Source organism: Chanos chanos, chromosome 13 (genome assembly GCF_902362185.1).
Source record: "Chanos chanos chromosome 13, fChaCha1.1, whole genome shotgun sequence".
Taxonomy (NCBI): Eukaryota; Metazoa; Chordata; class Actinopteri; order Gonorynchiformes; family Chanidae; genus Chanos; species Chanos chanos.
Window position 1 is genome coordinate 8,996,669 of NC_044507.1, and position 23,332 is coordinate 9,020,000.

The following is a 23,332-nucleotide window of genomic DNA, read 5'->3' on the forward strand; positions in this document are numbered from 1 at the left end:
CGTGGAGGACCTTGAAAACACTGCTTAAAACATCGCCGCATGATTGTAAATAAAGAGACAAGATTTTAAGAAATGGCAAGAAGAGTTATGTAAGTCTTGCTGAAATATTTATTTTTTGAGGTTACCATTTCATGAGGATGCTTTTGTGAGCTAGACGGCTGATTTGCTGATCTCCCGACCCAAGAACCTGTAATGTCAGCGAACCTTTTTTTTCTTTTCAGCAAGTATTTATAATACGATTAGTTATCCATTCCCTCTTTTACCGACGAGCTTAAAATCTGTGCAATTCCATTCGAAGAAATGAAATCCATTAACTTTCTCTATTCACGACTACTAAATCTTAGCAATCCTGCTTCACCGTAGCCAAAACTTTATAACGTTGTTCTTCAGCCACTCTTTAAGTCATAGAGCCTGTAGACGTGCGTTGTTTAACGAGCACTCACAGTATGTTGTGTAGCTTTTATCTTTGTACTTATGAGGTCCAAAACAAGCATCTCATATTTTATAATCAACTCTGATTAGACCGAAACATAACTACTAAAGCCACTAGGTGGTGCTATTGGTATCTACTTTGATGGTAGTGGCAGGTCAAACGGTACTCATCCTTAGGCTGCCCAATAATAAAATAACCCAGACATTTCAAGAGATAACTACAGTCGCCAGTATTTATTCAGTATAATGCTGAGACTCGCTGAGGGGAAATTTGAGTCAAGAATTTAACGGCCATTGTGGAATGTCACGAAATGCATTTTATTGGCAATGACGTGTTTTCTGATTTGCACAGATATCCCCTGTACCAGCTAGGTAACCCCCAGCTGAGACTTTTTCGTCCTACCTTCACCATGACCCTTGTCAGACCAGGAAAGGAGCAGCCGCCAGATACAGTTCAGTTTCGCATACCTATAGAGTAAGTATTTCTTCCTGAACACTCTGCGCCACAAAGATCATCAGCTGTTGATTTTCCTCTGTATACATCCTGATGCACACATGACAGGGATGTGATATTAAGCTAAAACCCTGTTCCTGAAAATGATCTCATTACATACAGCACGCACCAGGGTTTGTTACCTGCTGCTATGGTAATTAAATGGCACTGGTGTATTATACCTCTTCACCACTAGATGGGAGGCAAGGTCCAAGATTGGAAGAAGCGTATCGGTGACTAAAAGTAGAAAGGTAGTATCACCGTGAGTTTGCTCATGCTGGGTTATCTGCTTACCAAATTAAGATAAATAGAGGAAGGGATAAGGGCTGTGTCTGTATGTATAGGTCTGTGTGTTTATGCTGTTCCGTTTTTCTACAACTGTAATTTTCCATTTCTTAACCGCCGAATTTCACAATGTCCTCAGGACGCTCATCTGTTTAATTGAGTAAATACAGTAGACAGCCCTTGGCAGTGTATGAAAGAGCAATGTCCACTTTGGCCTTTCTTTGAGAAATGTCTCATTGTGTAATCCAGCATCTCTCACTTTTCCAAGTGGATGGCATGTTTCCCCTATGGTGTCACTGACCTATATGCACGAGGAGCACGGTGCTCATTCTCTTAAAAGATCTGAAAGTTGCTTACAACTTCTTGCACCTCCTGACCGATTGACTCCTACACTATTGGTGACGTCTTTTTAACGTCACCAAAATAGGCGAAAGCTATAATTATGGCGCTGCAGCGGTGTAATATGAAACAGGCAGTCAGATTGTTAATGAGAGCTCTAACGGAGGTTTTCGCATGGGAAGAGCACAAGGTTGGCTTTGTTTGCTCTAATACCTGGGGGGCGTACATCATAGTCAGTGACGGTGGAGCTCAATATCTTGTTTATTATTCTGCTCCCGAATGTTCCAAACCACATCATTTATAATCCCGCTCTGTGTTATCACTTGCGTAAATACTTAAGGGCAGTTCAATGTGCAAGTTTTTTTTTTTTTTTCTCATTTCATTCACTTTCTTTTTTTCTTCTTTTTTTTCTTTCTTTTTTGGTCTGTTAAGTATTTCAGTCTGCACAAACATTGTCGTCATCTCTGTCGGAATTCGGTGTCTGGCATTCTTGTCACGACAGTAACAAACCGTCCTCCTGGCTCTTCCACAGTGTGGTGGGGGTCACAGTGGGTCTTTTGCCTCAGACTTTGCTTGCATCAGTTATTCTGCTTCAGTGACAAAGACCACCTGTACCACAGAATCGTTAAACTAGTGACCAGTTCAGTCTGCTTAGCCTTAAATGTTAATGCTAACCTTGGAAGGTCTGACTTTGACTTTTACCAGAAGACAGTCTGTAAATGTCACTGAAAGAGTTGGGGGGGGGGGGGGGGGGGGGGGGGGCCTCACGAAGTCCTGTCTCCTGCCTGTGGGCCAGCGCTATAGGAATATATAACTATACGTCTTATAATTGTACCTGTGTAGAATACAGAGATATTGGCAAAATGTTCTGTGCCCTTTGTTCAGACTTCCTCAGCGTGCTCACCCTTGGCTTGGCACCGATTTGTTTTTGATTGAGACGACTTGGTTTACATGGTGATTATCGCCAGCCAAAAAAAATTCCAAGGCGCTTGTTTTTATGAAGGAGAGCCTTTTTTTTTTTTTGTTCAAGAGTTTAGACTGTCATTTATTTGATTTACCACAGACTGGTCTTGCCATTTTAGTTCACTAACTTTCTTCTTTTTTTTTTTTTTTTCCCTTTTTTCTTTGGATGGTTTGTATTATTTCAGGTTTGACAACAATCTGAGTGGTTCTGCCCACTCTTGTGCGTGTCATGTGAGGTTTCTTTGTAGTGTGTTTTCGCTTTGTTTTCTTTAACATTTTTGTTTTGTGAATTGCCTCCTCGTATTCTTCCATGCTTTTTTTTTTTTTTACAGAGAAAGTGGTGTTAGCGTATCCCAAAGTGCTCTGGCTAACAATGGACTGTGTCTTTGTTTTCCTTTCATCTGAATAAGAATGTTCTTCCATTCAGCCATTCATCTCTCGGTTTTCAAACCTCCCTGAGTCACCCACTCGCAGGACTTTGAAGTGTTGCGTCTGTGTGTGTATTTGTGTGTGTGTTTGTTCGTGTGTGTGTGTGTGTGTGTGTGTGTGAAAATAGGCAAAAGAAAGCAAGTGTATGTGGTCCGCACGTCTAAGGTGGATTGTGACCGAAGATGGTTGCCTTGTGTTGTTTTGAATATCTTTTATGTGTGAAGGGTGGGGCCCAACTGGGAACATTTCAAAACCCTTAACTATGGGGAACAGGGATCGTTGGCTTCAAACAAATGAAAAGATGAGCAAAATGTACCTTAGCGAGTAAGACCCAGTGCAACAGTGTGCGCTGGGAATTTTCTTGTTGCTGCAGCTGCCTTCCAAGAAGTGAGTGTATAAATATAGGTGCCTTTGTCCCGCAGGGAGTTAGCACGGTATACCATGAAACCTTGGTTATAAATACTGCAAACACAACGTATGTTGATTACAACCCGAACAATTATGTTTAAGGAATGTCTTTTTTGGAGAAAGAACTGCTAGCGCTCTCGTGGAGTCATTTAACTGTTGTCTGTGATTTATTTCAACGTGTCATTATGTACGTGTTGCTCATCGTAAATATCTACATAAACGGGTCATAAAACACAGCACAAAGTTATCAAAGTTTCTTTTAGCCCCTGTTTTTGGTGTTAAGCGTGTGAAGTACAGTCTGTGGACTGTGACTGAGATGAGACGCATTCTGTTTGTTTTCCGGTCTCCCTTTGTCTGACTCGCACAAAGATGCACTCTACAATATAATTATATCTGGAACCATTATGTCTGAAGCTCGTACAGCGCGGCTGGTAACGCTCTATAAAACTTGGCCCGGCCTCAGCCATTGTGGCGTTCGCATGGCTTCAGCTCCGCTCAGGTGCGGGACTAAAATCAGACGGAGCTGGAAAGCCGCGCAAAAAACACCCTCTGAGTGGATTTGCAGGCAGAGGGTCAGCCTATTCATTTCGACGCTGGCGTTTTTGGGATGGACCGCCGCGGATAATGACCGGGTTTCTCGTCTTTAATCAGGATCATGCTTCTCCACTCGACTGGCCCGGAGAGCACTTTTCTTCTTGCGTCCCATTCCGTTCGCTGCCTCCGGGAGTGTTTTGCTTTCTAGGAATCGTCCATGTCTCTCACTCACATTCTTCCACGGTTTGCTCCTCTCTCACATAAATTACAAAGCCCCGGCCTACTGCGCTCCAATGTAAACTCGCAATCACTTTTCTGGCACAGAGAGTATTGGATGTAGACGAAATGGGGTCTAGAGAAATGTGTGTATGTTGTGTCTCATAGGAGACCATCAGAAAAGAAAAGAAAAAAAAAAGAGATTGATAAATGAAGTTGTTCGTGTCTTTTAAAGGACGCAGGCCTCCCGACTTGGAAAGGACTACGGTTTATGCTCTCATTTCCCGAATGGTCTATCTGAAAGCAGCTCTCAGTAACTGAAACTTTCAGTCCGTCTAAGATGATGATGACGTTAGTTGTATGTTGCTTTAACTCGAGTCATTAGAAATATCCTAGTGAAAAGAAGCAGTGTATTCGCCGTAGAGCCCGTAAGAAGGTTGTTTATCATGGCAGGTTGTGACCTCCTCTCTTCCAGAATCTGACAGGTTCGCGGATGTTTCTTGCCGCGTTAGCAAATCCTTGTTTTTTTTTTTTTTTGTTTTGATCGCTTTATCAAATTCTTAAAGTCTTCTTGATGTAGAGGTATTTAAATGTTGTAGTGGTTTGTCTTAAAGGTATCGGGGTAACCTTAAAGAATGTCTTACAAACACTAAATGCATCAATAGTGAGTGTTGACCGTAGCGCAACGTAGATTGACATGTTTGCTTTAAAAACTGTGGCTAGATGTTTTTTGTTTGTTTGTTTGTTTGTTTTTGTTGTTGTTGTTGTTGTTGTTTTTTTGTTTAACCCGTCTCTCTTCTCCGTTCCCCTGTCGTCTGTCCCCTTCCTACCACCTGTCACAGAATGACCAAAATTGATGTGAGGAACTACCTGGAGAAAATCTACGATGTGCCCGTTGCAGCAGTGCGCACCAGGATCCAGTTTGGCAAGTAGACCCTTACCGTTTGTCCTCAATGTCATTACACAGACTCTTACCCTCTTTCCTTATTATCATATCTCAGACTGTTCAGGTTTGAGTTTGTCTTGTTGTCTCTTTTTTTTTTCCAGGAAGCTTAGCAACCCAGTTGTTGATGATATTCAACTGAAGCCATTAGGCTGATTGATCAAAACTTTCAAGTGATCAATCTTAATAAGCCATTGATAGCTGTGCGGTTGATAGGTGCTGGTGCTCTAAATTTAGAGAAAGGGGGGAGATACTGTCGAATAGTCCAGTCTCAGCAGTCTTTCAGACTGGACTGGAATGGATTTTGTACTGGAAGATCACACTAGAACATAAACATAGACTTGTTGTGAACCCAGACTTGGTGTGCTGTCTGTAACACATTTTCACATTTTGATTGATCATTTTCATTTATTTACATAACCTCTGTGTTAAATTTCAAGTGAAATTTAACAGGGGTCGTTGTGGAAATTTACGCTTAGAAGAAAAGGTGAAATAACTTTTTATTATGTGAGCTTCAAAGCGCCCTTAAATCAACAGTCCTACTTTAGCACTCTAGTGTGACAAGCAGCTCTTAAGATCACACCCAAACTTAACTAGTTTCTATCAGTGCACGTTGTCCTTTTCATACATGTGATGTTTTGCGTGCGTGTCACGTTCACGTTCGTGAAATGACGCAACATTTGACCTTGAACGGAGCTTTACTCGTCTACGCTCGGAAAACCTAACCTTTACATAACAGCGAATGCATCCCTCATCACATTTCTCATTAAAGCATCATCGCTGTCATTACATTCAGCTGGTGGTTATTACATTTTAAGATGCCACAGCAGCTGAACAAAACCGGTATATAGTAATGTATGCGATGTCGGGTTTGAAAGCAGTCTGTCTGTACGTACATCAAATTAGAGGTCATTTTCAATGACGCGTCTCGGGAAACGCTGGACAGTCGGAATGTTTAAAGGATACAAACGTGCCTGTGTACTGGAAGCGATAGAATGACATTCACCGCGGAGCTCATGCTCTTCCCGCCAGAGTTCCAAGAAGCTCAGGCCTCCGTGCCGGTCAGGGTCTTGGAACACAGCGTCAGGCTAAGGCGGCGCAGACGAGCACAAGACAGTTCCACACTGTGTCCTTCGATTAAAAGAGGGAAAAAAACCAAAAAAACAAAAAAGGGGGCGAGGAGTGGTTTGCATGATTCAGTGTTCCTCCCCACAGCCGCTTATCTTTAAATCTGCTGTTCTAGCGTTCTGACCACCAGCTGTCCTAGGATGCCCTGGCTTTTTTTTATGTTCCCATCATGAAGTAGGCCAAAAGTGTTGCACAACCGGTTTTGCTTTTTTTTTTTTTTTTTTTTAATATAGTTAGGAGAGAAAGATGAATTTTTGGATAGAATGTAAGTGGCCTCTCGAGGTCTTCGAGAATAAGCAGGTGATACCCATCTGTATCCAACGGTTTTTTTTCTCATCGGTACCCTGTTCCATGTAAACAGGCGGAACCCTTGCTGTTCACAAGGGTAGTCAACAGGTAGTGCTAGAGAAAGCCAGCAGCCAAAAAGGGGCTGTTTTTATGTGAGTACAGTACGGAGGGGGGAAAAAAAAAAGAAAAAACGTGGAGCACCAGTTACATAAAGAGAAAACACACGTACACAGGAGCACGCGTACACACACACACACACAAGCGCACACACACACACACACGCTCGCAACAACAAAGCAGAGGCAACCCTATGGTGCGTCAGAGTAAGTACTCCTGCCTGCGTCACAGGTTCCACTCCACTGGCAGTGTAAAGATCTTCCAGTGGAGAAAGAGGCTCAAACGACTCCACTGAACTCAAGGGTTCCATTCTTCCCAAGCACGGGGTATTTTGGAAGGAGTTTCCATAGCTACCCCTCTGGACTGGGATTTGTAACATGATAGGAGCCGGCCAAAACCACAATCCCTAAACAGAGGGAATTTCTGGATGTGTGTATGCGTGGGGTGCAGTTGTGGCGGAGCATAACCGTGCACACACGAACAAAAACAGGTCTTTTCACCTGGTGAGGGAGTCACCTAGCTGACCCTGAATGGAAAGAGGGGTTCCCAACGGGGGTTTCCTCGTCCTGCATGACTGGAGACCTGGGGTCCTGCTTGGGACTCTGTGTTCAGCCATCACCGGGGGCCTCCAGCGAGGCAGTTAAAGGGGACGGATTTTATAGCTCTGGTAAGGGCTTCCCCTGAAAGCACAGTGGTGATTATTAGATGTAACGCGCTCAGAGTTTGAGTCGAATTACTCATTAGAGGGGAATGTTCCTCTTCCTCTTCCCCTCCATAAACTCTACCATCGAAAACGCAAGGCTCGGACCACTTTGGCCCGGGCTCTTCTTGGTTAGAGACAGAGAGCCAACAGCGTGATTTCTGCCAGTGATTTGGGGTTTTTTGGTAGATACCTCCCCCATCCGCCCCCCCCCCCCCCCTCCCTTCCCCTCCTTTCTCTGGTTTTTGGCCAAATTGCCTAGCAGGGTTTATAAGATGACATCATGTGCAGCTGGGAAAAGGTTAACATGCATTCCGAAGGCAACAGGACTTAGGCCTGGGCTTCTTTAACTGTCGCGCCCTGCCCCCTTGTTTTCACCAAATACAAGCGCACGGACACCTGAGCCTCTTTCAAGCCTGACTCAAGTCTTTACCTTGAACTCTACGCGTACGCCCCAGTGTCAGTTAGGTACAATTCAAAATTCAAGCCTTATGCTTCGCTTTCACCGTAAACAGATGTTCTTCATTCTTAATTTATTGTCTTATCTAGCAGAACCAAGTCGCATAGAGATCACTCAAATATTTGCTGACTTAATATATTCTGTATGCCTTAATACATTTGACCATGCATTTGTCAAAGGTTTTATGTAAGCCAGAAAAGAACTTATGTAAACCAAATGCTCTCTCTGTTAAAGGTACTGCCCAACACTGAGGCACACGAAAACAGGAGGGCTTGGTTTTTTTTCTTGAAAAATATTGCTTAATTGGTATAAATAACAAGCTTATCTTAACTTTATCTGACATGTTTTTCAATTTTTATTGCTTTTTTTTCTTATTTAAGTCATGGGACTTCAGGGGAAATATGCTGAAAGCACGAAAAAATTGGCAAAATAAAATGAAGGAAAAAAAAAAAGAAACATTTCGTGTTTTTTCTATCTCTCCTCTAGGTTCAAATAAGAAGAGGAACCATCTAAACCAACGGGTGAAGAGACCGGATTACAAAGTAGCATATGTTCAGCTGGTGAGTGTGGTCTCATGAAGGGTAGGAAGAGACAAAAGACTTTGTCTGACCTTACTCATCCCACTACCCACCTCGCACCGTTTCTTTGATGTTCCGAAATTGTTCCTGTCAGATACACCAAACAATTCAGCGTAGTGGGCGTGGACCATAAACTAACCTTTGACAAAGTCTTGTTCGCGCGTTCACAAGAGAGAGAGACGTTTTTATTGACTTTGAAATATTAAACAAAACAATCCCCTAAAGGAAACAGATCTGGTTAGGCGTTTTGAGCCCAGAGCTTTTGTCTTTTTTTTGAGGGCTTGTCGTAGCTTATATTCCTTCAGAGGAGCCTGAGGCACAGATAGCCTTTGATGCGAAGCCCTCACCTTATTGTGGTCTACTCCCTGGGTCCCAGCTCAGCTTGTTTACCTTCTGTCTCTCCCACATACTCTCTGTGCCCTCCTGAGAGAGAAGTCTGGGCTCTGGCCTGCGCCAAGGGCAAGAGGTCGTCTTTGATTACATACTAGACTTATTACAGGAAGTATAGTACAAAGTTCAGAGAGTGGCATGGTTATTATCGAGGATTGAACTGGGACGGGTTTTCGAAAAGGCACCGCGGAACGTTAAGGTTGGTCGCGTTCCAGGGACGCGCGAACTGCGAGGTTCACACCTGCGTACGGGGGGGGGTTAGTCCTCGGCCCCGGTTCCAACCTCGTCTTTGAAGCGCGCTGCTTTGAAAGACACGAAAATATCATCATCAGCAGATCTCCTTTGATCCAATCAGAAAAAAAAAAAAACCCAAAACAACCTTTTTGTTTTCACGTTTTAAAGTTTGCCAAAGAAGCATTGGATTGTTTACACTGCTTTTGAGCCCTCAATCTGGAAATGAATAAATAATTGAAGTTGTCAAAACAACAACAGTCTGTAATGGGATACATAATTGAAGTGCAAATGAATATTTCAAAGGGGAACTTCCTCTTATAAGGAATTTAGTGACTTCCTATGTGCTTTTGTGCAGTCTGTTTAACCTTGTTGCAAATCTAAGGCAGATTGTTGATTTGCCACAGGAGCCTTGGGCATTTTATTCCTAAGACACGTTTTCACAGTGTCCTCAAAAACACCAAACCATCATAATTAGTGTCATACTTCAATTATGTTGCAAAACTTTTTTTGAACGTCACGCTTTTTTAAGTTTGAATAATGCTAAGGCTACAGTGCCGGGAGTGTGCTTAAACACACTGATATAAAACTGAATTTCCGGCCTTTTTTTTTTTTTTTTTTTTTGTCTGGCAGGTCTGCTTAAAAGAAAAAAAAAAAAAAAACAGCCCAGAAAAGCCCTTCTTTCTTTTCAGTGGTGGGTAAAAAACAAGATTGTTCCTAATTGACACCACATGTGGGGGAGTGTTCTGTGGTCTGATACCCACAGCGGTTCCCTCCTCCACACTCTCCATCAGTTAATATTCCAGCAGCAAGCAGTATGGAGGGTTGCTTTCTTCCTCAACCCCCCCCTCCAGCCTCCCTTTACAAACTCCAGGCTTGTGGTGAGGGCCAGGCCTGGCATTAGCAGGGTTCCTCGACGGCTACCCTCAGACCAGGCGCGGTTGGGAAGTTTGTCGCACGGTAGAGCGGAGGGTGGGGGGAGGCGGGTGAAGCCAGGAGGTGGCTGAGGGCACAATGGAACCATGCCAGAACGAGGAGGTCCAGGCATGGGGTAAGGGAATGGAGAGGAAGGAGGAAAAGGGGGTGGGGAGCAGGGAGCGGGGGGGGGGGGGGGGGGGGGCTGTCTTGGACAAAATCAAAATCTTGAGAGAATATCAAGGCGCGTTAGAGCTGGCTCCACATCAGAACGCTGTGCAGTCATGCTCCAGTTAGATGCTGTGAGGATATCATCTCCCCAGATAGTCCTGCTGTGCCCTCCACAAGGTCATGACCAGTTTGTAGTAACTTGGGTCCCAGGAAAATGATGCTGGAGCTGGAGAGCAACTCCCATGCTTCTCCTGGGTTGTGAAGAGACTTTTAACAACAACACACATCCTCATTCATACAAACTCTAGGTGATTTGCTATGGACAAAATGGTATTAGAATGTGTCCATTCTGCTTGAATGCGGTACGAGTCTTAGTGCGCGTTTCTGTGTAAAAACACACAGACTAACTAAAATCATTAGGACTTGATGGCAAAGTCTGTCCACATCCATCCTTTATCACTTAAAATCTCTTGTCCCCCCCCCCACAAGAGTATTATTCCATGCATCAGTGTTTGGCAGGACGCATTGAGTGTTGTAGCTAATGTTTGTTTGTTGTGGTTTGAGCCCTTGTTGCACCGTGTCAAGCATCAAACGTGCTTTTAGGCAATGTTTCGGTCTGGTTCAACCGGTAACCAGGCTATCTTTCAGATCAGATCACGATGTTCCACCTGAACTAGAGAGCGTACTTTGCTCAATTACCAGGGAACAAAACGGAGTGAAACCCAATCCTGGTAAGGCGTACTTGTTATTTTTCTATTCAAATGGTCTCCTTCCTCTCATACCCCCCCCCGGCCCGGCGGCCAAATTAACACCCTCGCGACTTTCGTTGCTAGAAGTAGGTGAGAGTGGAAAAGCAAAAGCTGTTGATGCGATCAACACTAGATGGCAACGTTTGGCTGTCCTGGCTTTGGGGAAACACCACGGGCCGTAGTAGATCACTGTCATGGATTCTTAGCAGCACTGTATCAGCTTGAGCCCCTCTGCATGGTGTGGGTGTGGGGAAGAGGTGAAGGAGGTGAAGAGTGTTTTTTTTCCCCAGTGTGTCTGTCCAGCCTGCCGCAGGAAGAATCCCCTAGCATTCCAATTCACACCCTGCTTCCTTCTGCATTCTGGAACTCAGCACTCTAGAATCCAAGTTGCTGATTCAGGAGATTCTGCCAAAGTGGAAATCCTGCTATCTCTGGTGGAATATTATTATTTTCAACAATTCAGATCATAACGGCTCATCTGCGACTTCCTCCTTCTCACCTTGACACGCAATCGTTGTTTTTCTCACCCAAGCAAGAAAAAACATTCTCTAATATTGAGTTCTGGTCTTTTGTGTTTTGTTTCGCCTGTTTTGCTTTCTGAGCCGTGGAGAGGAGGGAAATGACTGACTGCGTTAATGGGTTTAATTAGTTTCCTGTGAAAAGAAAACAAATGGAAACCACACTGAAGATAAATGGTTATTTTATGTTATTTCATACAAAGACCATCACTTAAATATGATTCAAAGTGTGACAGGGTAAAAAAAAAAAAAAATCCATCAAGTTCAAGTTTTGCAAAGTCGTTCAGTCGACGGATTTGAATTTCATAAGAGTGAAGCACAACATGAATAATGGAGATGAGAGGAGAGCAGAGTCTCTGGTATCCTGTTTGAAGTGAACACACACACACACATACACACAGAAAGTCAAGAGATGATAGTCAAACCTCTGCACCCCCTACGCCCACCCCAGGTCCTCCATTTGAAATGCTTTAGCAATACCCATTTCTTCCATTTCCTCCAGGTCACTCTCATTTAGATATGACTACAAACACATACCGTCATAAAAACCTTTGATTACGCTCGACCTTTTCCCTTCCCTTGCCACTTTGATCAGTCTCTCAACATGAAGGCACCACCCTGTTTTATTTCAGTATCATTTTCGAGATCAATTCTTCAGATACTGCCACTGTTCTTCCTGTTATGGTGCCTCCTCCTCTATTTTCCCGCTTGTTTCCTTTTCTCTGTTTTGTTTTGCTTGATTTTCCTTTGTGAATTTCCTACGGCTGGACTGAAGGGAGGCGTGTGTCGTCATATGTCGTGATTGTAGGTGGAATTTCAGCACTGTGAAGTTTATCTTTGGGTACTGTTGACAGGGTCCAATATCCTGGGGAACGAAAAAAATAGCCTGAGACTTCAGACAAGTCTCAACTAGTGGACGGGTCACGCCGTCGTCAGGCGCAGCCTGTCTGGGGCGACTGACTCAGTGGCTTTCAAAAAGAAAATGACATGACTGATTTCTGATACAGCTTTTAAAACTAGATGTAGCTGCTCCTCCCTCAGACTGGCTCCTTGGCCTGGCTGTATTTATTTAACAAGCCCAGAAGTCTGTGCCAGCTGATTGTCTGCAATAACACGGACTGGAGGGGGGGGGGAACAGTCCCTCAATCATAGGGGAAAGTGCCTCTGCTCCTCAGTAATGGTTAAAGTTGTCTGGCTCACGACTGGCCTCGGTGAGGAAATGCAATACGTTTTGTTAAATTTTTGCCTCAGCTCCTGGCATTGTGAATTCATTAGAGTAGTTACGGGAACAAAGGCGCTCTCTCTCTCTCTCTCTCTCTCTCTCTCTCTCTCTTCCTCTCTCTCTCTCTCTCTCCCCCCCCCCTTGCCAAAGGCCCAGGATAGGGCAGCTGCATCTTGGCATAGGGAATGCATTGCATGAATCATGTTTCCAACTGCTGTAGGCAGTTGGTTTTGACAGCTGTGTCACTCTCCTCCTAACCGGAGGACGTGTGTTTTGCACAAATGCTGGCCCGCTCCGACTGGGACCAGAGAAGCATCATGTTGGGTGCACAGGCAGGGAGATTGGCATGTGCCCAGATGGTTCTCACATGGTCCAACTCCTCACATCTCTCTACAGTAGTATCATTGGGGCCCGTGTTGTTCCTCACAGTGGGGAAAACAAATTTGACACATTCAGACCAAACCAGAATACATTTGGCCTTGATTCCCCAGCTCTGAACTCTTATGTTGTGTTTTTTTTTTGTTTTTTGTTTTTTTGTTTTTTTTTTTTTAATTCTTGTGCAAGATTTGTGTTTTCTCTCTTTTTCATTGAGAGCGGAAAAGACTGGTTCTCTTTAGCGGTTGTCGGCCTGTTGTAAATAAATGATCGTTGGTTCTTGGCCAATAGCTGGGGGCCGCATTTTGAATTCATCTAATATACATCTGTGTTACCAGGCTGTGAGCGAATTCAGATAAACAAAAATGCAGAAACAGATTCGCACAGCAGATGTTATATTAAGGATGTCTATTTCTCCTGTCTTTTTGTTTTGCCAGTGCAGTTTTGCCGGCTATACTGCAGATAAGAAAGTGGATCCACCCTCATCAACAACTACAACCCATACTGTTTTTCCCTGGCCACTGTGGTAGATAAGTTGTACCAAATTTTAGAGTTTATGGGGAAAGAGAAGAGGTCATGGACTGTGTAAAAAAAAAAAAAAAAAGCAGGCTGCTCTTGACTTTGTGGTCTGGTTTTGGGTGCCTTTTTATTTGTTTGTTTCGACTCTGGGCTTCCCTGCTTTGACAGGCTCGAGATTCTTTTTTATTCACACACTCCCTTGCTTTTCACCACTGCCATTTGCATTGCCCCCGTAGAGCGTAGATCACTCTGTAATCAGAAGTATCCTCAACCTCACCACTGCCACCACACACTACTCTCCTTTCTCTTCATTAAGGCTAATTTCTGGTATGGTGTGCGTCAAGACCTAGAGATATGAGGCATCTAAGGGCAGCCAAGTATGTGTGGTTTGTGTGTATCAGTAGAGTGCTGAGGCACTGCATCTAGAGGAAGTAGCAGCGTGGCCCACCCAGTGAGACTGGCAGAAGGAGCTGTTTACAGCATTTCCTGTTCCCATATCTGGTAATGAACTTGTTAATAGACTTCCAACGTTACGCAAACAGTCCCTTTTATTAAATGTCCGAAACGGACACACACAAAGCAAATGTTTCGAATTCATGAATTTGCTAGCGGTGAAGTCTAAATGCAAACAGTATCGAGAATGCCCTCGTGATCCCTGTTGTTCCAGCTGTGGCTGAAACAGACTTTGAGAGGAGGAGGATGGGGGGGGGGGGGGGGGGGGGACGGAGATGAGGTTCTTGTTGGCAGTTCTGAAACGTTGCTTTGGGCATTTAGTTGGTTAAAAGCTGGACGGCCAGAGTGGGATGTTCTTCTTTGAGCAATGACTTTAATCTCTTTTAATCAATTCAGTCTTAAACCTCTCGTTTGAATTTTAACCAATGCCAGTTATTTAAAAACAGAAAAAAAAACCCAAGGTGGTGCAGTACTAAAACATCCTGTCTTCACACATGGTCATTGCCTTTTTTTTTTTTCTCCAGTGGTGTGATGTGGTAGGCAAGATATTCACTGCAGGAGAGCTCACTGATTCTGTAAATCTGTGGTGTCTTTCTGCCCCATCACCAGTCCTTGTTGAAGAGGACAACAGTTTAGATAAAGAGGTGAGGACACTGGTGTTTGATGCTGTACGCCCCCCCAAAAGAGAAAACCCGGTCCACCTTTGATTGTCAGTGACAAGACCGTGGAGTGTTGAATTTGGAGTTCACATTTGGTATTTGGGTTTAAGTGGTTGTGTAGATGACAAAAATGGCGCTCCATCTTGAATGTGTCAGGAATTTTACTGCTTTACCCTTTAGTAGTTTAACTTTTTCAGTGACAAGCTCAACACTTTTGGGCACAGACTTCAAAGTCAGTCACAGATACCATGATTTCACATAATTATATATACTTAAGTTATGCCACTGTCAGTAGCAGGCTGCTGTTGCTCGTTTCAAATCTAGTGTAGTGTGCTTAACAGTCGCCGGTGCCCATTTGTGTTATTTAAGTTTAGCTCACATGCAAAACAGAAATCCTAACTATTTATTTCCTCTTCATTTATTAGCCTGTATAAAACATAAAACATAAAACCGACCTCTAAAAGGTTTCATGGTATTGATTTCATGCACATTCCAAGCCTGCTGGATACACATTTGTCCAAACAACATTCTTTGCTACTGAATATCCTGCTGTTTTTATAGAGGAGCTTTTCCAGCATTTGTCACACATTTCTCAGTTCCAAATATGATCAACAGTCTATTCTCCTACAAGAAAGACTTTAGATGGCCACATGTTTCAGATGTACGTTTTGAGTACAGTAAAGCCCTTCAAACCGGTCAAAATACAGATGTGGTCATTTACAGGGAAAATTTGGCTTTCACGCAAGGACATTATTATTATTATTATTATTATTATTATTATTATTATTGTTGTTGTTGTTGTTGTTATTGTTATAATAATAATAATAATAATTATTATTATTATTATTGTTATTAGTTGTAGTCGTGGTGGTAGTAGTATTGGTATTCCTAGCCTTTCAGGTAGTTTCAACAAAACAAAGTTAAATGGGATGCATAGGAGTTAAGTGTTAAAAACTGAACACTATGCTTTACATTTACCATCCACTTTATTAGAAACACCCACCTTTGACCCACACTCAGTGTATCCAGCACAGCAGTGAGACCCACGTGGTAGTGGGTGTCACACACTGGTACGGGTGTATCCAGTAACCAGTGAGAGCAATGTGGTAGTGGGTGTCACACACTGGTACGGGTGTATCCAGCACAGCCGTGAGAGTGACATGGTAGTGGGTATCACACACTGGTATGAGTGTATCCAGCACAGCAGTGAGACCCATGTGGTAGTGGGTGTCACACACTGGTACGGGTGTATCCAGCACAGCCGTGAGAGTGACATGGTAGTGGGTATCACACACTGGTATGAGTGTATCCAGCACAGCAGTGAGACCCATGTGGTAGTGGGTGTCACACACTGGTACGGGTGTATCCAGCACAGCCGTGAGAGTGACATGGTAGTGGGTATCACACACTGGTATGAGTGTATCCAGCACAGCAGTGAGACCCATGTGGTAGTGGGTGTCACACACTGGTACGGGTGTATCCAGCACAGCCGTGAGAGTGACATGGTAGTGGGTATCACACACTGGTATGAGTGTATCCAGCACAGCAGTGAGACCCATGTGGTAGTGGGTGTCACACACTGGTACGGGTGTATCCAGCACAGCCGTGAGAGTGACATGGTAGTGGGTATCACACACTGGTATGGGTGTATCCAGTACAGCAGTAGGAGCGATGTGGTAGTGGGTATCACACACTGGTATGGGTGTATCCAGCACAGCAGTGAGAGCGATGTGGTAGTGGGTGTCACACACTGGTATGGGTGTATCCAGCACAGCAGTGAGAGCGATGTGGTAGTGGGTATCACACACTGGTATGGGTGTATCCAGCACAGCAGTGAGAGCGATGTGGTAGTGGTCGTCACACACTGGTATGAGTGTATCCAGTACAGCAGTATTGCTGGGGCTTTTACACACACCAGTATCACAGCTGAGTCGAGAGCGGTTTTGTGACAAGTGGTCAAACACAGACCATTGATGAAGGGCCAGGGGATGGCTGATGTAAACTGTACATGGCGACAGATGAGCCATAATCTCTGACTGTACAGCCACAAGGTGTATGTACAAGGTAGGTGTCTCTGCCAAAGTCGTCCTCAGGATCCTTCTCCCCCTCGGATTACTTTGCAGAGTGCATTAGTTTAGCTCTCAGTGTGTATACTGTACGTGAAGATAGTGGAGCTTTACCCTAGCGTTCAGTCAGTGTGTGCGTAAATGGGCTGCACAGCTGCAGACAAGAGTTTGGACACATCACATCCAAACACGCATGTGAGCCGTCGACTGCTGCCAACAGTTAGAGAATTGTTTAATGTGTGTGAATGTTTTGTTGATCTGAGTATCCGTAGACTGTTGGTGTTTTCTGTGAATCAGTTCATTTTCTGCCAGCATTAATCCTTCCTCTGTGTTTACGTTAAACGTCCAAACTTTAGAGCTTAACTCTCTCTTGTCATGCAAGCTGGAGGGTCCCCCCGTCGATTTGGCTTTTATGTGGTTTATTTCCATTGTAGAGTTTACTACAGGTGAAAGAAACAGACATTTTTTGGCATCGGTCGCGGACTTGGTTACCAAGGCCCAATTTTAATAAGTTTGGTACTTGTACTTTCAGTTGGCAGGACTGTGTTTATAGTGTGGGATTTTGCATTCCTAGATGGTGTGTGACTGATCACACACAAAGAGTGGAGAAGCTGGGAGTTTGTGAAGAGCCAGTTTATGTGGCGCACTGGGAGTCACAAAGCAACTCAACAAACAACTGACTCAACTCTGTATAATTTGTAGAGAGCATTTATCTCTTCAATTGATCTTTGCTTACTGGATAATACTGTTGCTTAGCAAACTTAAGAACACATAGTAAGTTCAAAATAACATTGAATACAGAATGTTCTCCCTTACTGCTTATATTCTGATACTTCAGCAGAGGAGCTAATGAACATTGCATTTTCTCTCAAACCTCACTCAGTATATTCAACTTGGAAGGAGTATATGGTCACAGTCAAGCCATTCTGTTTTAACATTATTCCTGAATAATGGAAAACACATTGTGATATAACATAGACTGTATAATGATTTGTCCTTATAGCCTAAAATCGTCTGTATGTTAGTTTAGTAGAAAGTTCATGTTTTAGCTAGCGTGGGCCCTCAGGATATAGTAGAACATTTGAGTCAAGAATAGATGCTTCTCTGACATTTTGAAACTATATATATATTTTTTTTCTTCCTTTTTTGTTCCTTGTTTTTCCATCAGCATGACATTAAAGAACAGGCCTGATTTAAGACATCAGCCGTAATACATTCTGGATCCGTGTGTACATTTGGCGAGAGAGAGGCCCACACCAAATCTATTTCCTCTTGCTCTTTCATTTTTTTTTTTTTTAGTTTTATCTCTGAAACAACACTGGTGAGCTTAGCTGCAGAGAGAACCACCAACACCAACATCCCCTGGCCATGCTCTCACATAGCTTCATGTGTAGATCAGACTAACTGTGATATCTCTCTTTTCTTTCCTTCTAAATTCCCTGCTTCTCAGCTTTACATTGTCCCTCTGGTGCAGTTGGGCCCTTCAAATGTGGTGACCTATGAATTTTCACAGTGTTTCCAGGGTCGCAGCTCGACGTTAAACTAACATTCTTGAAGAGGTCACAGTGTTCTCATATGCCTTCGCCATGAATAATTTAAATATCTGAGAGATTTATTTATTTTTCTTGTCACTTGTTAATAAACTAATAGGATCTACCCTCACTTCTTGCACAACTCATCTCCTTTTAAAGTAATTACAGCAATGAGGATACGTGGTCAAATTTTCACCCCCACTTGCTGTTTTTCTGCTATTGCATTTATTTATTATCGTAGCCATATTTTGCATTGTTTCCAAGAACAGAAAGTAGGATTTGCCTCTGCAGGGAGTGTTGATCTTAACATATCCTTCATTTCAAGTTGTGCTGTACTGATTCTCCAGGTTCACATTAAGTCAGATATAGAGAATTCTGTTTTAGGTATCATCGACATTCTCAGCTTCAGTCTGCTTCCGACTTTAAATCAAACGTGTCCAATGTGTCTTTGCAGCGTTTTGTGTTATTACTGGACATTTTGACCGGCAAGTTTTTAATTTATTGTTTTTTTTGTTTTGTTTTGTTTTTGTTTTTTACCAATTTTACCAGGCAAAAACCGGTGATTACCGGCTAACGGAAAGCCTAGAATGAACTTAAATTGATCTTGATTGGCCAAATCGTTTTTCCAAACAGCCAGACGTGCGCAGCATTTTCTGAAAAGATTTGTGAAATGTATGCATCATCGCTGCATGTGAACCCACACTGTATTATGTCCCATTTATATTATACCGTATGTAACTCGTACGCTGTGAGCACTATACTACTAAAAAAAAAACAAATCCGCCGGGTTTCCTAACATGGGATGAAGAGAGACCACAATGAGATGTCCTCAGTGCATTAAGCTGAGCCCATTGACTTGATCTAAATAATGAATAGTCTTCGACCTCTGAATAAATGAAGACTAAAGCATATCTTAAGATTGAAGGGGAAAAGGGGCATGGAAGAACCTGGACATTACCAATTCTTTGGCTGTCATGAAAGGCCTCATTCTCATAATCTTGCTTCCTCACGCAGGCATGCATAAAAAAGACCCTGCCATGAGGCGTAGAAGAGTATTCTCAATGGGCTCGTTTTCTTCGCAGCGTGACTGAAAAACCAGACATGTATAGTTGCTAGCGAAAGCACTCATTACGGTTGGTGTTTGGCTTATATTTGTATTTATTTGGATTTTTTTTTGGCCATCGATCAACATGCAGTGTAAGCAACATTCTAAAGGTTCGCCTGAAGTGTTTCTAAATTGAAATTTACCAGTTGTATGGTTATTTGTTCACTTTGTGAACGTTTGGTGGAGGCGTTCTAATCCGAAATTGAGATGATTCTCCTTTGCTCATCTGGATGCTGCAAAACTTTTCTTTGCAAAAAAAAAAAAAAAAATGCGCAAGCTCCTTCAAGTTGGACGGAACCGTTTTCGCTCAAGCTTTGGTGGAACCTTTCCAGAACATAGCCTCTTTTTTCCTTTTTTCTTTTTTTCCATAAATTAACCACTCAGGCGAGGCTTTGGCTGTATATTCTGGGTCGTTGTCCTTTTGGGAGATAAATCTTCTCTCAAGTCACAGGTCTCTTGCAAACTAGAGCAAGTTTTCTTCCAGAATTTTTTTTTCTGTGGTTTTCTGCAATCATTTTACATTCCATATTCACACTTCTTCCAAGGGCTGTATAGAGCTAAGCATCCCCCAGAATATGATGCTGTTACAACCTTAATTGGTGGCAAAGATGGCTTGTCCTCAAGATGTGTTAAGTTTGCACCAAACATGCCACATAACATTTAAAGTGAAATATTGGTAGAACTATAGAATATTCTACCAATTGGTCTTAGAGGATCCAAAATGAATTTATGCCTGCAGTCTGTGGTTTAGGCTCCAATATGTTTTCTCCAGCAGTTGCTTTCATTTTGTTACTCAAATTTGTGAAGCATCCAAGCAAATATTGTCATATGCATAGTTTCTCCCATCTCAGCCAATTTTGCTAGCCACTGTAGCATAGCTGAAACCAGGACATGATTTTTTTTTTTTTTTTCTGAGAATTTGGATCCATTCCATGTCATTCAGCCCCCAAAAAACCACACAGAAATGTGAATGTCTGTGCAAGGCACTTGCCTTGTGGTCATGACGGGTTAGCACGTGATTGGTGTGGGTGGGTTTGTGGGGCGGGGTTTGGAGGCTTTGGACTGGGGATACAGAGAGATAATTCTTTGCTCTCACCGTTTTCTCTAGGCTCAGCAACAGACATTTGAGTTTCCGGATATCTTCCCCAAGAAGGATGCGAGTCTTGAAGAGGGGTCGCTGGAGGAGATGCAGAAGAAGTTCATGGAGGACGAGAGACAGAGGCAGAAACCAGATCCCCGTAGAGGGGGAGTGACAGAATGGTTTGGCCTCTAATGTGAATACACCCCACCACGGAGAGATAAGACTTCAGTATGAGTGTGTGTTCGAGAACAGCGTACGTGTGTGTGCGAGCAACTTCACGCATGGTGACCTGACCCGATCCGGTCCATTTAAATTAAGTGGCTCTTTTCCAAAAGTCTAGAGGGGCTTCTTGCTCCACTTCCCTCAGCCGTGACAACCAGCAGTGTCCCAGAGGCCACATTGCAGTCCTGGTGTCTGCACTTCAGACGGTCACTCCTAAAGCCTAGACCATTTCATCATTCACACTCTCTCTTTCTTTTTGTGTTTTTTTTTTTTTTTTATTGCTTTTTTTTTTTTTTTTCCATCCCAACAGCTCATCATGTTATGGGTTCGAGGAAAGGTCAACTTTGGAGAAGACTCGCTGTGGATAACCGTAACTTGTCTCTTATTTTGTCCCCGCAAAAAAACTTGTGTGTGAGCCGTCAGATCGCAAAGACACTGAACAATTTAAAAATTTGACCATTTTGACATGGCGTAATGTTTTAAGAAGGTATGATTATGTATCTCGTACTCTCTTTTTCTTTGTTGGTAAGGCTTCTTGTAAAGACGTTGGATTTACAGCTGTCACAATTAAATGATGTGTAAATACTAACACTGCTTCCACTGTACTTTTTAAAGAAAGAGACGGGGCTTCTCTTGATAAATACATTGATAAATGATATTTTAAACGACAGAATGATGAATAACCAAATGGTTTCCAAATCTTTTTTTTCTATTTTCTGCTGTAAACTTCGTAAAAGTGGCTCAATTTATTGAAATAATTGCCTCGTGCAGGCCACTGCTTCCATGTCTGACCCTACAATATTTCAGAAATACAAATCAGGGTTTGTCTCAAACCAAGTTGACCACAAATGGTTGCACAGTCTTCCGCCAGTTCTCATACCAAAGACACTGGCTTCACCAGGCCAACCTGGTGATCACCAAGGAGAATGTCAATACTTATAGCGTTGTCCATTGTTTTCTACTTAGAAACAAGAACCCCCTGCATTGCTATAAAGAAAAATGGTTTGTATGACAGCAGCTGGACAACAAAGGAGAAATGAGAACTTAAATTCTTGTTAAGTTTCCTCATAGCCTGAGGAGACCCCACATGAAAGTTGGGAAATCTTGCATTGTGTTTGCCAAGTCCCCCCCCCCGACACACACACACACACACACACACACACTCATGCACACACAACTTTCCTCTCTTCCCCATACCCAATAAAAACCTTGGAGCAGAAAGAATTACAGTTAACTCTGCCAATTACAGCTGGCATTGATTTCCTTGTTTGTTAACATCATGTTCCCAATGCTTGTCAAAGAAGGCTTGGCCCTGTCTCCTTGGAGAGGAGGATTCCGGGATCCCTGGCTCACAAGAGCCGTGTAAATAGCAACGTGGTCACCTACAGAGATGGGCAATTGATCCGTCTTGATAACAATGGTAAAAACAAACTAAGTTTACAGTTTGAAAGAGATTGCAGACATTGGCAGTAGCTTGAGGTGTTGTAAAGAACACGGAAAGAGAGAGAGAGAGAGAGAGAGAGCAAGAGAGACATAGTAAAGTAACTTCTGAATCACATAAAGATGGTAATAAAATCCGAAGATTTGAGAGGGGAAAAAGAAAACACACAGAAAATATGAGTACAGGCACATACGTAGTTAGGGTTCTGTTAGCTCCTGAGTACCTGCCTCTTTTGTTTTCATTGTGGTGGTCCTTTTTTTATGTTTTGATTTATTTATTTATTTATTTGGTTGCTATAGCAACAGCCCTAACGTACTATATCACCTCTTAAAACTTAATAAACAAAGAAAGCTCTTCTTCCCCCCCGCCTCCTTTCCCTATCACATGGCTCATTGCTGTCAGACATAGTAATCACATCACCTCACTTGCCTTGGTTTGCGTGCAGTCAGTGTTGCTAAATTGGTTTTAGACAAACTGCCTGGACTCTTGAGTTGTGAGTGTTTGTTGGCACTTCTGTGGGTGTGCCTGTGTTTTCTGCTTAAGCTCATAATTTTCTCTTTTGCATTCTATGTATTCACTTAGCTGACACTATTATCCGCCAAAAACACTATGTGAGATGCCCGTCCCCATAGCAATGGCAGGATTAAGTGTCTTGCGTAAGAGCACCATGGCAGCATGCCACCGATATTAAGATTCGAACCCACAACCTTGTGGTTACTGGATTACTTAGTGTAGTTCAAACATGTTAAATATATACAGTGTGTATATATATATATATATATATATATATATATATATATATGTGAGTAAACAAATAATCAATAAAATGAACAGTAATCATATACACCAAAATATCAATAAACATCAGTAAAAATGGATTATTCACAAGTTACTAACCTTTACTACCTAACAACCTGTCCACTGACTGTGAATAGCCCAGCATTCAGTACATGTTACCGAGGATCACATTTTCAGATTAAATTTTAAGTTATCTATGATTATCACACCATAACAGCAAGTTGGGATTATGGCATGTCCTATATGAATGGACAGAAGAGTAAAGACCAATAAAGTCTTAAGACTTAAAACACATAATTAAAGGTGTTATATTAAACATAAAACTGCAGCTTTATTTGCATCCTGCAACATAAATACACCTACATGCTATTATGATCAATGTTATATTAAATATTTATATGTCACATATATTTAAAAAAATGCGTAAAACACAACTTAAATATGAAAGACTACATCCAATTTATATATAAATATATCAAATGATAAAAGTGTCTGAGGTTAAAGTATTGGAGAGAAGTAAAGTTACACAGTGAGGGAGAGAGGTACCATGGGATTGGAATATGCAGAAAAGA

The 23,332-nt window shown here is 42.6% G+C and overlaps 1 protein-coding gene across 1 annotated transcript; it reads left to right on the plus strand.

Moving 5' to 3' along the window:
• mrpl23 (mitochondrial ribosomal protein L23) lies at positions 1 to 20,769 on the plus strand. The gene is made up of 5 exons (XM_030790766.1): positions 1 to 89; positions 785 to 907; positions 4,942 to 5,024; positions 8,222 to 8,295; positions 20,327 to 20,769. The coding sequence occupies exons 1-5, from the start codon at positions 73 to 75 to the stop codon at positions 20,489 to 20,491; spliced, it is 462 nt and encodes a 153-aa protein (XP_030646626.1). The 5' UTR covers positions 1 to 72; the 3' UTR covers positions 20,492 to 20,769.
• The last annotated feature ends 2,563 nt before the right edge of the window (positions 20,770 to 23,332 follow it).

What these genes read in the sequence shown, in the direction of transcription:
- mrpl23 (XM_030790766.1), top strand. An exon ending in CAGTTTCGCATACCTATAGA is followed by an intron (nt 908 to 4,941) that starts GTAAGTATTTCT and finishes CACCTGTCACAG; the next exon opens with AATGACCAAAATTGATGTGA. An exon ending in GCGCACCAGGATCCAGTTTG is followed by an intron (nt 5,025 to 8,221) that starts GCAAGTAGACCC and finishes TCTCTCCTCTAG; the next exon opens with GTTCAAATAAGAAGAGGAAC.